We start from the raw sequence: 13,027 nt of genomic DNA, 5'->3' as shown, positions 1-13,027 counted from the left end.
GTACAAAGTGTCTTGGGGCATTAACCAGTAATGACTTTAGAGTTTTAGAATGAGATCATTAATACCTTTTTTCAAATCTGAGGGACTGTAGTCATAAAAAGGAGTACAGGTCTACTTTAATATCAACACTCATTTAATTCAGTCTGTATTGTAACACTCAGCTGGTTCATAAGTAAACTCACAACAGGAGTCCCAAAATGTCCAAAAATCATCATGATATTTTATATAAGTTGTTAAATGTGTGGTACAAGACATTGATTTGATTTGTAGACCAACCTTTAATCAAAGATGTTAATGCACAAAAAAAGATGCTGGCAAACAGTCAGAGCATTTCCATAGAGAGCCACTTTGCATCAGCAGCACCATGCTCCAGTGCTCTGGGAGAGTTTATAGTCCTGAGAGTTGAACACTGGATGACTGACAGCTGTCCTTCATGACAACAGAAGCCACAGAAGTCCTCCTCATCAAAAACATGACTTTGATCTGCGTCCTCATCTGGACTCTCCTCTGCTGCTGTTTCACAGGTAAAGTCCAGAGAATCAAACTCCTCTCCTCTATGAACATCCGTCCCTCTGAAATGAAGCTGACAAAACCATGACGCTGCTTTATGTTTCTGTCTCTGTGTCCTCAGAGTCCAGAGGACAGTACACTCTGACTCAGCCTGGAGCAGTGAGGTCTGCTCCGGGAGGCTCCGTCTCCATCAGCTGTAGGACCAGTCAGGATGTTCATGGTGGGAGCTATTTAGCCTGGTACCAACAGAGAGATGGAGGAACTCCTAAACTGCTCATTTACCTTGCTAGCAGTCGTCAGTCAGGGATTCCAGGTCGTTTTACTGGCAGTGGATCAAACTCTGACTTCACTCTGACCATCAGTGGAGTTCAGACTGAAGATGCAGCAGTTTACTACTGTCAGAGTCTTCACTATCCCAACAGTCAGTGGGTGTTCACACAGTGAAAAAGGGTCGTACAAAAACCTCCCTCAGTCAGACTGAACAGAAACTGAACTGACTGCTGCAGCTGGAAGCTACTGCAGAGACTGACACACTTCACTAGACAAACACTGTACACACACACACACACACACACACATTGTTTGACATAATCTGACTCGGACCATCAAAATAGTTATTTTGTATGCTGATGACAGTCTTTAATAAATTACCAAAATCCTCATCTATTCCTCATCATAAAGCAGAATGTGGCGACTAAATCAGAGCACAGAAAGAAAGACTGAACAGCTCAGGATCCTTCAGTTATTAATAAGATGAAAAGGTAGTGCAGACACTCTGATTATTTAAAATCCCATCACATCAAGTGTTTTGTTAAGAATCCACATTTCACAAAATGAGATAAAGTAAACCAAACATATCCCCGATGTAAAAAAAACAAAAAAAAGATTTAAAAAGTTGCTTTATTCTTTCTTTGACTCTGACTTGAAAAACATCAACAAAACCTCCCTGTTAATCATTACTCGAACCACTTTATTTCTTTTATATTGAACAGGTTAATTAGTCTGCACAAGGTATTATAAGGTCTGGCAGCTGTTTCAAACCTAGACTACATAACCATATAAATAGGATCAATGTTCTCAGCAGTGAGAGGGAAACAGCATGACATGTTGAGGACAGCTGCAGTTCACTGCCTCTGTGTGTTTGCATATGTGTCCTGCCTCTCTGCTCCCAGCTGTTAAGAGGCCAGTGTTGATCAGTGGCTGTCCAGGCCTTTCACACACACCGACACGCCGGCAGCACAATGAAGATATCACTGATTCTACTGCTGCTCACCCTGGGGCTCCTTGTTCAGGGTGAGACTCTCTTCTGAAAACTTTGCTTCAGGATCAAACCAGGTTCACCACAACGATGTTCTGCTGTGATGGAGAAACACTGGAACAAGCAGCATTTACCTTTTTCCATCTCGTCTGCATCTTAGAGAAATGACACTCTTCTGATATTAATCAATCACACTTCTCCTCTTTTCATGTTCTCCAGGTTCATCAGGAGACATCATCCTGACTCAGTCTCCTGGATCTCAGTCTGTTGTTCCAGGAGAGACTGTCTCTATCACATGTAAAGCCAGTTCAAGTGCTGGTGGTTGTCTTGGCTGGTACCTTCAAAAATCTGGACAACCTCCTACACTCTTGATTTATTCTTCTACAAGTCGTCAGTCTGGAGTTGCAGGTCGTTTCAGTGGGAGTGGATCTGGAACTGACTTCACTCTGACCATCAGTGGAGTTCAGACTGAAGATGCAGGAGATTACTATTGTCAGCAGTGTAGCAGCTGGCCACTCACACAGTGATACAACGCAGTACAAAAACCTCCCTCATATAAAGAGGAACTGATCTGACTCTACAGCTGCACATTAACTACAACACTACATGATTGATAAAATTATCAGTTTAATCCTGAAAACATTTAATATTTTTGTTCATTTTAGTTGTAGGAGTTTTTTATTTTTTTAGCTTGGTTGTTGAATATAAGCTTGCTGAAAGTTATAATCACATGAATAATTCCTGCTACTATAATTTGTTCATAAATAAAAAATAAACATGAATGAATAAATTCATGTTGAAAATGTCTTACATTTTAAACTCAGACCATAAAACAAAGAATGTTTGCTCTTACAAATCAAAATAGATTCATACTGTTATAATTTTCATAATATTGCTGATGAATTTTATTGTACTCAACATTTGCAACAGTTTCATGTAGTTAAGTCAAAATTTATATTACAGTACAGTTTAGTAGAGAGTAAGACACTGAGCATGATTTAAAATTATCACCTTAATTTACATAAATCCAAGTGATTTGACCCTAAATGAAACTCAGTCAGTTTGTGTTAAATGGATCCTGTATTTTAATTTATTCCATCAACATATGAGAGTGAATATGATTTTATAATATGTTCGGGCTGAGCTGATTTGATGAAAAGGTCTTGTTTCAATAAAATATCCTCTCTTTCATGTCAAGACTGATTCTGCAGCTGATAGGTGAATTATTATTCATTACACTGGAAATCTCTATATAAAAATGAGATGAATGCATTTAAAATGAAAACTTGTTCTTTTTATTTTGGTTAATATCTTAAATTTGATTAATCTTATATCACTTTATGCACATGATATGCTGCCTTTTATTCCTAATCCTGTGTACATCCTTACTATTATTCAGATTTTTGAGTTCAAATGCTTTGTTTACTGTGCATTAATCTCAAGAATGCTCCTAATATCTTTTATATTTAAAAAAAAAAGGGAGTCAATGATTTTCATTATATATATAATCAAATCTTTATTGCTTTAAAAATTTGAAAGCATCAACACAAGCAAGAACATGAGAGAAAGAGAGAGTTACAGAGTGCAGAGTGAGAGCAGCAGCAGAGTAAAACCAGTGAGTCAGGTCAGGACTGGGGACACTGGTCTCTCCTCAGAGTCTCTGAGAGCGGAGTCTGGGAGCCCTGGGTGGCCTCACAGGTCACAGAGCCCACCTTCCTCCACTGGTCTGCAGAGAGCCTCAGGGTGCTGCTCCAGCTGTAGTGGCCGTCCTTCTCCAGCACCCCGGGGCTGCTGCTCTGCTCCCAGCTGATGCTGCTGCTGCTGCTGCTGCTGCCGTCCACCTTCCAGGACAGACTCCAGTCTGAGGGGAAGCCCTTGTTGGCCAGGCACATGAGCGTGGCCTCCCCCTGCTGCAGCTGCTCACTGGAGGGGGGCAGCACCGTCAGGGTGGGACGGGCATCACCTAGGAGACACCAATCAGATTAGAGGACAGCGGGACCACACAACTGTCAATCAAGCAGCAGACACTTGGACACCTTTCCTGTGTGAGAGTTGATTTTCTCCTTTTAAAGAGTTTCTGTCAGATGTTTTTTCTGCTCCACCAGTCACTCACTCGCACATTGTTTCACTTCCCTTTAAGAAGCCTCTCATGCACATCAGCACAGAGATAATCATCGTACAGAATGAGCTGAAATGTATCAAACTACACTGGAAATAAAAGAAGCAGGCAACTTTTTTAAACTCTCATCAACAGCATATAAACCTTAACTACACACTGTTTAAGTTGTAAAAGTTAACATCAATACATACAGAATATAAACTGACAGCAATTAAATATTCTTTGTGTTGATTTCAGTCATTATTTACTAAACTGTTGAAACGATTTAAAGACTAAAAACAACTGCAACAATAAATGACACAATATAAAGATTACAAAACAAATGTATCGCCAATCTTTATCTCCACTTTGTTCAATGTTACTTCATGAAGATAATCCACCATAACAACAGTTATTATTATGCTGTGAATTTAAAAACTGTTCTTTGCAATCAGTTTTGCAGTAAGTACTAAAAAAGGTAAACAAGAAGTAAAGTTTTTATATTTTTACTAAAAGCGGTTAAACTTCAGCATGAAGTAAATGAAGCTAAATTAGTCTCCATGGTGAATGAAGAGCAATAAAAACATTACTGAGAGTTTTATGGATAAATCACACATCAAAAAACAGATTTTCAATCATTATAGAATATTATGCCAATTATTTGTACATTAACTTTTTTAAATAAACATTTGACTTACTTCCAACATCCAGTCTGGTTCCTCCACCGAACGTGTACCACAGTGATACAAACTCATTGAGCCGCCGTACAAAAACCTCTCACTGTAGAGAGACACGGCTCTCTGACTTTGTCTGACTCAAAAAAACCTACAAACCCTAAAAATTGATACTCAACCATAAAAGTTGGAAATAGTCATTTATCCTGTGATTCAAAATATTTTCATTATTTGCATTACAGTGAGTTTTTGAAGTTATGTTGCTGAAGTTAACTTCAGCAACTTAAATCTTTGTTCAAAAACATATCAATGAAAATGATAAAGTAACTATCTTTATCCTGGACTGTGCAATATAAAAAATATAAAGAAATATGACTCATTAAATATTAAAAATGTTAGATATTTGACTTACTTCCCAATTCCAGTCTGGTTCCTCCACCGAACGTGTACCACAGTGATACAAACTCATTGAGCCGCCGTACAAAAACCTCTCACTGTAGAGAGACACGGCTCTCTGACTTTGACACAAACACAATCACTAAAATTAGCCTGCATTGTTGAAACACCCACTTGCCTCATATTAAAAATGTATCATTTGGTTCATATGTATATATTTTGAGTAATAATTGACAATTTTGTTGTTATATATTAAAATATAACAAATATCATTCAACATGTTTTCTCTCAGATTTTGAATTAATGTACTGATTAAAATTTGTTTAAGTATTAAAGTCTCCAATGACTCATGCTAATGTTAGTAATTATCAGACACATATAAAAAAGCATACATATAAATAACAGTGTCATCAGTAAAGATTTGTATTTTTGCTTGGATGTGTTTACCCAAGTCATTTTTTAAGTAGAGAACTAAATGGGTCACAAAATGGAACCCTGGAGGACACCTTTAGTTATCTCAAGAAACCAAATAATGTCTGAAGCATTTAGCAGCCTTAGCACTGAGCCAAGCATTCCTAAGTTTGTTCAGCAGCAGTTCATGGTCCACTGAATCAAATGCCTTAGATCAGGGGCAACTGGAGGCCTGGGGGCCGCATACGGCCCGTGCCCTTACTTGAAGTGGCCCACAGTACAACTACATGCATTTGAGCATGAAATCTTAAAAGTGCAGTGTAAAAATGCACAGAATTACTTTTTGCAATTAATGGTGGTCTGCTATTGTTGCACTGATAATAAAAAAAAAAGAAATCACAGAAAGTGGTTGTTTTTTGTTTCCTTCAAACCTTTTGTATAGCTATTTATACTAGTATACATGCATTAGAGCATGAAATATGTTAAGTTACTGCACTGTAAACATATTGAAAATTGCAGTTTCATCATATCTGGTGAATTGCACGGTTCTACATGTGGCCCTGTGGTAGTGTCCATGAAAAATTGTGGCCCCCTCCAGCAATTAAGTTGCCCATCCCTGCCTTAGATAGATCCCCAAATAAGGCAGGGGGATGCTGATTTCTGACCAAGGCACCAATGAGAGCACTGAAACATTTCTAATCAATACTATGATGATGATGATTATCAATCAGTTCATCAGAGTGATCCAGGTCCCTGTTGGAGCCAGTCAGAGCATTTCCATAGAGAGCCACTTTGCATCAGCAGCACCATGCTCCAGTGCTCTGGGAGAGTTTATAGTCCTGAGAGTTGAACACTGGATGACTGACAGCTGTCCTTCATGACAACAGAAGCCACAGAAATCCTCCTCATCAAAAACATGACTTTGATCTGCGTCCTCATCTGGACTCTCCTCTGCTGCTGTTTCACAGGTAAAGTCCAGAGAATCAAACTCCTCTCCTCTATGAACATCCGTCACTCTGAAATGAAGCTGACAAAACCATGACGCAGCTTTATGTTTCTGTCTCTGTGTCCTCAGAGTCCAGAGGACAGTACACTCTGACTCAGCCTGGAGCAGTGAGCTCTGCTCCGGGAGGCTCCGTCTCCATCAGCTGTAGGACCAGTCAGGATGTTTATGTCACGAACCAATTAGCCTGGTACCAACAGAGAGATGGAGGAACTCCTAAACTGCTCATTTACTCTGCTAGCACTCGTCAGTCAGGGACTCCAGGTCGTTTTACAGGCAGTGGATCAAACTCTGACTTCACTCTGACCATCAGCGGAGTTCAGACTGAAGATGCAGCAGTTTACTACTGTCAGAGTTTTCACTATCCCAACAGTCAGTACGTGTTCACACAGTGAAAAAGCGTCGTACAAAAACCTCCCTCAGTCAGACTGAACAGAAACTGAACTGACTGCTGCAGCTGGAAGCTACTGCAGAGACTGACACACTTCACTGGACACACACTGTACACCCCCCCCCCCCCCCCCCCCCCCACCCCACCCCCCCCACCCCACACACACACACACACGCTCACGTTTAATTTATTCTCACAGGCCTGATGACCATTTAAACAGACTCTATTACAAAGACTAAATTCATTATAATCACTTCAAATGACTTTTAGAAAAGCTATTTTTCCAGCTGAGGACACTTACAGCTGCTCGTCCCAATAATCATGAACCAGCTTATCTGTAGACAGAAAGTTACCTTGTCACTACTTGAAACCTTTCTATTATTGTTCCTGCTGCCTTCAGGCTCATCACACATTTGTTGGCATTTTGTAAACACAAATAAATATGACAATATGTGAGACAATATTAGACCTGCAGCAGCTGAAGCATGAATAAGATTTCACTATAATAAATTACTGAGAGGAAAGTGGAAAAGACAACCTTTATCTTTGTTGAAAATACAAATTGGGGTTCAACAATTTTTTTCCCTTCATGAATTAAAAATACCATGATGTTAGTTCATCATGAATTAAAATCAGTGTCTAAAGACGTATCCTGAATATGAATGTAAATCTTTTACAGCTTTAATCACTGGCCCTTTTCATAGTGCTGTTTTCTTCCGGGACATTTACGACCCTGTAATGACTCGCCTGCCCTATAAACACGCCAGAAGCAAGATGACGGGATCAAGTGATGCCGCCAATATTCCTCCTCCAGAGGTAGTCACAGAGGAGGAAAATTGGTGGGACTGTTGGAAGCGGGACCACTATGAACGGGCCATCCCGTCAAGGCAGAATATTTGATGCGCGTGACGTCTAACACACACATCCCACTTGGTCCAACAGCCATCCAATCATGTTCAGCAGCACAATAACTGCGGCCACCGTTGCTAACTGTGCACAGCGTCCATCACTTATGGTAAACAAACCGGCATACTAACTGTGCACAGAGTGTCCGGTGCTTGTTTTAAACAAACAGAGGTCGCTAAGTGAACACATGCTGCTGCAGCACATACACACTGCTAAAGAGCTAACTGTTAGCCTATTAGCACTGTGCTACTGTGCAGCACTGCTGCTGCTCTGTCGCACGTCACTATCGTCTCCTCCCACCTCGTTCTGCGACGCTGGACTGCACTATGAATGGTCACGAATATCACGCCTTCACGGGATCACTATTAACGCCCTGAGGCGAAAAGCCGGCACAGATCTTTCCGGCAATATAGCGGAACATTTGAGGGGATGGCAATATGAAAGTGGCTACTGAGACAGTTTCAGAGTAGAAAGTTGTAAAAGTTGTAAACATCATTTACCTGCTTTGAACCAGACTAGGCTGAGTTCAGTACAACACTGATTTGTACAAAGTGTCTTGGGGCATTAACCAGTAGTGACTTTAGAGTTTTAGAATGAGATCATTATCACGTTTTTTTTTTCAAATCTGAGGGACTGTAGTCATAAAAAGGAGTACAGGTCGACTTTAACATCAACACTCATTTAATTCAGTCTGTATTGTAACACACAGCTGGTTCATAAGTAAACTAACAAAAAGAGTCCCAAAATGTCCAAAAATCATCATGATGTTTTGTATAAGTTGTTAAATGTGTGCTACAAGACATTGATTTGATTTGTAGACCAACCTTTAATCAAAGATATTAATGCGCCAAAAAAGATGCTGGCAAACAGTCAGAACATTTCCATAGAGAGCCACTTTGCATCAGCAGCACCATGCTCCAGTGCTCTGGGAGAGTTTATAGTCCTGAGAGTTGAACACTGGATGACTGACAGCTGTCCTTCATGACAACAGAAGCCACAGAAATCCTCCTCATCAAAAACATGACTTTGATCTGCGTCCTCATCTGGACTCTCCTCTGCTGCTGTTTCACAGGTAAAGTCCAGAGAATCAAACTCCTCTCCTCTATGAACATCCGTCCCTCTGAAATGAAGCTGACAAAACCATGACGCTGCTTTATGTTTCCGTCTCTGTGTCCTCAGAGTCCAGAGGACAGTACACTCTGACTCAGCCTGGAGCAGTGAGCTCTGCTCCGGGAGGCTCCGTCTCCATCAGCTGTAGGACCAGTCAGAATGTTCATGCTGGGAGCTGTTTAGCCTGGTACCAACAGAGAGATGGAGGAACTCCTAAACTGCTCATTTACCGTGCTAGCACTCGTCAGTCAGGGACTCCAGGTCGTTTTACAGGCAGTGGATCAAACTCTGACTTCACTCTGACCATCAGTGGAGTTCAGACTGAAGATGCAGCAGTTTACTACTGTCAGAGTCTTCACTATCCCAACAGTCAGTACGTGTTCACACAGTGAAAAAGCGTCGTACAAAAACCTCCCTCAGTCAGACTGAACAGAAACTGAACTGACTGCTGCAGCTGGAAGCTACTGCAGAGACTGACACACTTCACTGGACACACACTATACACACTGTACCCACACACACACACACACACACACACACAGTTAATTGACCCATCACCTTCTGTCGTTTCTTTGTGTAGAAGAAATTTCAGATCATTTAAAAAGCAGGAAGTATTTTCTCTTCCTTCTGACATGAAAAACAATATAACAACTTCTGCTGTCTTTTATAAAGGCTTGTGTGAGTGAAGAACATATGTTGTGCAATGGAGCTAGATACTTGTTTGTAGAATCTTTTGGTTTGTTTTTTCATTTTTTATCTTCACTACTAATTGTATGTTCGGAACTAAAATAAGGATAGAAAATGTATATGTGTTAGACAATATAGACAATATTCATGTTCCATCGAGGCAAGACAAACTGAGTCAACTGAAAATCAGGACTGAAATACAAACTCATGTGATGAGGGGATGACCTGCAGGTGGAGGGATTGGCAGAGAATCTCAGGTGAGGAGAATGAGGTGATTAGACAGGAAAATAAGCTGACAACTGATTGGCTGGAGAGAAAAAAGGACTGTGAGAAGGGAAGGACTAACAAAACTGATTCAGAGCAGCTGTGTAGATACATAAACGTTTATAGAATGTACGTATATACCAACATAAATGTATCTGTCACACCAATTATAAATCGTCTCAAGTCTCATTCTCTGAATTATATGTTCTGATATAAGTAGTCATATCTGTGTATATTGGACAACATATATGCTGACAGCAATAAATATTGCTGTGCATTTCATAGGTCAATGTCAGACTCTAGTGGGAACTATTTAGTAGATAATGAAGCCACAAAAAAAGGGAAATCATTATTAAGACTCCCTTAATTTCCTTGCAGTTCATAGAGGTCACCTCTTGACTTGCATTAAAGCGTCTTTGAGTGCCTAGAAAAGCGCTGTATGAATGGAATGCATTATTATTATTATTATTGTTGTTATTATTATTATTATTATTATTATTATTACATTCCATGTCTTCCTATACATTTCTGTAAAACAAAATCTAACAGGCAAATTTCCAATAAGGTTATGGTAAAAGAGGGTTGTACCCTAAAACTTCAAAGTAAATTTTCTATTATGATTCCTTTTTTGCATAATGAGCAGAATCAGGTGTCCTGACTTGGTTTGGTTGACAGTTCACTGCCTCTGTGTGTTTGCATATGTGTCCTGCCTCTCTGCTCCCAGCTGTTAAGAGGCCAGTGTTGATCAGTGGCTGTCCAGGCCTTTCACACACACTGACACGCCGGCAGCACAATGAAGATATCACTGATTCTACTGCTGCTCACCCTGGGGCTCCTTGTTCAGGGTGAGACTCTCTTCTGAAAACTTTGCTTCAGGATCAAACCAGGTTCACCACAACGATGTTCTGCTGTGATGGAGAAACACTGGAACAAGCAGCATTTACCTTTTTCCATCTCGTCTGCATCTTAGAGAAATGACACTCTTCTGATATTAATCAATCACACTTCTCCTCTTTTCATGTTCTCCAGGTTCATCAGGAGACATCATCCTGACTCAGTCTCCTGGATCTCAGTCTGTTGTTCCAGGAGAGACTGTCTCTATCACAAGTAAAGCCAGTTCAAGTGCTGGTACTTATCTTAATTGGTACCTTCAGAAATCTGGACAACCTCCTACACTCTTGATTTATTATTCCACAAGTCGTCAGTCTGGAGTTGCAGGTCGTTTCAGTGGGAGTGGATCTGGAACTGACTTCACTCTGACCATCAGTGGAGTTCAGACTGAAGATGCAGGAGATTACTATTGTCAGCACTGTAACGGCTTCCCGTTCACACAGTGATACAACGCCGTACAAAAACCTCCCTCATATAAAGAGGAACTGATCTGACTCTACAGCTGCACATTAACTACAACACAACATGACGAATAACAGAATATCAGTTTAATCCTGAAAACATTTAATTTTTTTTTTAATTTTAGTTGTAGGACGTTTTTTTTTTGTATGGTTGGTGAATATAAGTTTGCTGAAAGTTCTAATCACATGTATAATTCCTGCTACTATAATTCAAAAGTGTAATTATAATTATAATATTTAAGTTTCATGTTTAAAATGTCATACATTTTATATATTGCTGATAAATTTTACTGTACTCAACATTTGCAAACAGTTACATATCGTCAAACTTTACATTACAGTACAGTTTAGTAGAGAGTAAGACACTGAGCATGATTTAAAATCATCACCTTAAATTACATAAATCCAAGTGATTTGACCCTAAATGAAACTCAATCAGTTTGTCTTAAATGGATCCTGTATTTTAATTTATTCCATCGACATATGAGAGTGAATATGATTTTATAATATGTTCGGGCTGAACTGATTTGATGAAAAGGTCTTGTTTCAATAAAATATCCTCTCTTTCATGTCATGACTGATTCTGCAGCTGATAGGTGAATTATTATTCATTACCCTGGAAATCTATATATGAAAATAAGATGAATGCATTTAAAATGAAAAATTGTTCTTTTTATTTTGGTTAAAATCTTACATTTGATTCATTTTATATCACTTTATGCAGATGATGAGCTGCCTTTTATTCCTAATCCTGTGTACATCCGTACTATTATTCAGATTTTTGAGTTCAAATGCTTTGTTTACTGTGCATTAATCTCAAGAATTCTCCTAATATCTTCTATATTTAAAAAAAAAAAAAAGGAGTCAATGATTTTCATAAAACATATAATCAAATCTTTATTGCTTTAAAAATTTGAAAGCATCAACACAAGCAAGAACATGAGAGAAAGAGAGAGTTACAGACTGCAGAGTGAGAGCAGCAGCAGAGTAAAACCAGTGAGTCAGGTCAGGACTGGGGACACTGGTCTCTCCTCAGAGTCTCTGAGAGCGGAGTCTGGGAGCCCTGGGTGGCCTCACAGGTCACAGAGCCCACCTTCCTCCACTGGTCTGCAGAGAGCCTCAGGGTGCTGCTCCAGCTGTAGTGGCCGTCCTTCTCCAGCACCCCGGGGCTGCTGCTCTGCTCCCAGCTGATGCTGCTGCTGCTGCTGCTGCTGCTGCTGCCGTCCACCTTCCAGGACAGACTCCAGTCTGAGGGGAAGCCCTTGTTGGCCAGGCACATGAGCGTGGCCTCCCCCTGCTGCAGCTGCTCACTGGAGGGGGGCAGCACCGTCAGGGTGGGACGGGCATCACCTAGGAGACACCAATCAGATTAGAGGACAGCGGGACCACACAACTGTCAATCAAGCAGCAGACACTTGGACACCTTTCCTGTGTGAGAGTTGATTTTCTCCTTTAAGGAGTTTCTGTCAGATGGTTTTTCTGCTCCACCAGTCACTCACTCACACATTGTTTCACTTCCCTTTAAGAAGCCTCTCATGCACATCAGCACAGAGAGAATCATCGTACAGAATGAGCTGAAATATATCAAACTACACTGAAATAACAGAAGCAGGCAACATATTTAAACTCTCATCAACAGCATATAAACCTTAACTACACATTGTTTAAGTTGTTAAATTTAACATCAATAAAAACAGAAAATAAACTGACAGCAATTAAATGTTCTTTCTGTTAATTTCAGGCATTATTTAGTAAACTGTTGAAACGATTTAAAGACTAAAAAAACTGCAACAATAAATGACACAATATAAAGATTACAAAACAAATCTATCTCCAATCTTTATCTCCACTTTGTTCAATGTTACTTCATGAAGATAATCCACCATAACAACAGTTATTATTATGCTGTGAATTTAAAAATTGTTCTTTGCAATCAGTTTTGCAGTAAGTACTAAAAAAGTAAACAA

The 13,027-nt window shown here is 39.8% G+C and overlaps 6 gene segments (V, D, J or C); 4 read left to right on the top strand and 2 right to left on the bottom strand.

Annotated features, from left to right (window-relative positions):
* The first annotated feature begins 472 nt into the window (after positions 1-472).
* LOC131985616 (Ig kappa chain V region 120-like) lies at positions 473-1,068 on the top strand. The segment is given in 2 exon segments: positions 473-524; positions 632-1,068. Coding segments are annotated over 2 exon segments (375 nt in total).
* Positions 1,069-1,751: 683 nt separating this feature from the next.
* LOC131985637 (immunoglobulin kappa variable 3-11-like) lies at positions 1,752-2,295 on the top strand. The segment is given in 2 exon segments: positions 1,752-1,803; positions 1,988-2,295. Coding segments are annotated over 2 exon segments (360 nt in total).
* A 992-nt stretch (positions 2,296-3,287) lies between these two features.
* Positions 3,288-3,725, bottom strand: LOC131985644 (Ig kappa-b4 chain C region-like). The segment is given in 1 exon segment: positions 3,288-3,725. A coding segment is annotated over 1 exon segment (267 nt).
* Positions 3,726-6,263: 2,538 nt separating this feature from the next.
* Positions 6,264-6,745, top strand: LOC131985213 (Ig kappa chain V region 3547-like). The segment is given in 2 exon segments: positions 6,264-6,315; positions 6,423-6,745. Coding segments are annotated over 2 exon segments (375 nt in total).
* Positions 6,746-10,501: 3,756 nt separating this feature from the next.
* LOC131985633 (probable non-functional immunoglobulin kappa variable 6D-41) lies at positions 10,502-11,045 on the top strand. The segment is given in 2 exon segments: positions 10,502-10,553; positions 10,738-11,045. Coding segments are annotated over 2 exon segments (360 nt in total).
* Positions 11,046-12,038: 993 nt separating this feature from the next.
* On the bottom strand, positions 12,039-12,835 carry LOC131985641 (Ig kappa-b4 chain C region-like). The segment is given in 1 exon segment: positions 12,039-12,835. A coding segment is annotated over 1 exon segment (273 nt).
* Positions 12,836-13,027: the final 192 nt, after the last annotated feature.

This window comes from Centropristis striata, chromosome 14 (assembly GCF_030273125.1).
Source record: "Centropristis striata isolate RG_2023a ecotype Rhode Island chromosome 14, C.striata_1.0, whole genome shotgun sequence".
Taxonomy (NCBI): Eukaryota; Metazoa; Chordata; class Actinopteri; order Perciformes; family Serranidae; genus Centropristis; species Centropristis striata.
Note: the sequence above shows the minus strand (reverse complement) of the source record. Positions and strands in the feature narration are given on the sequence as shown.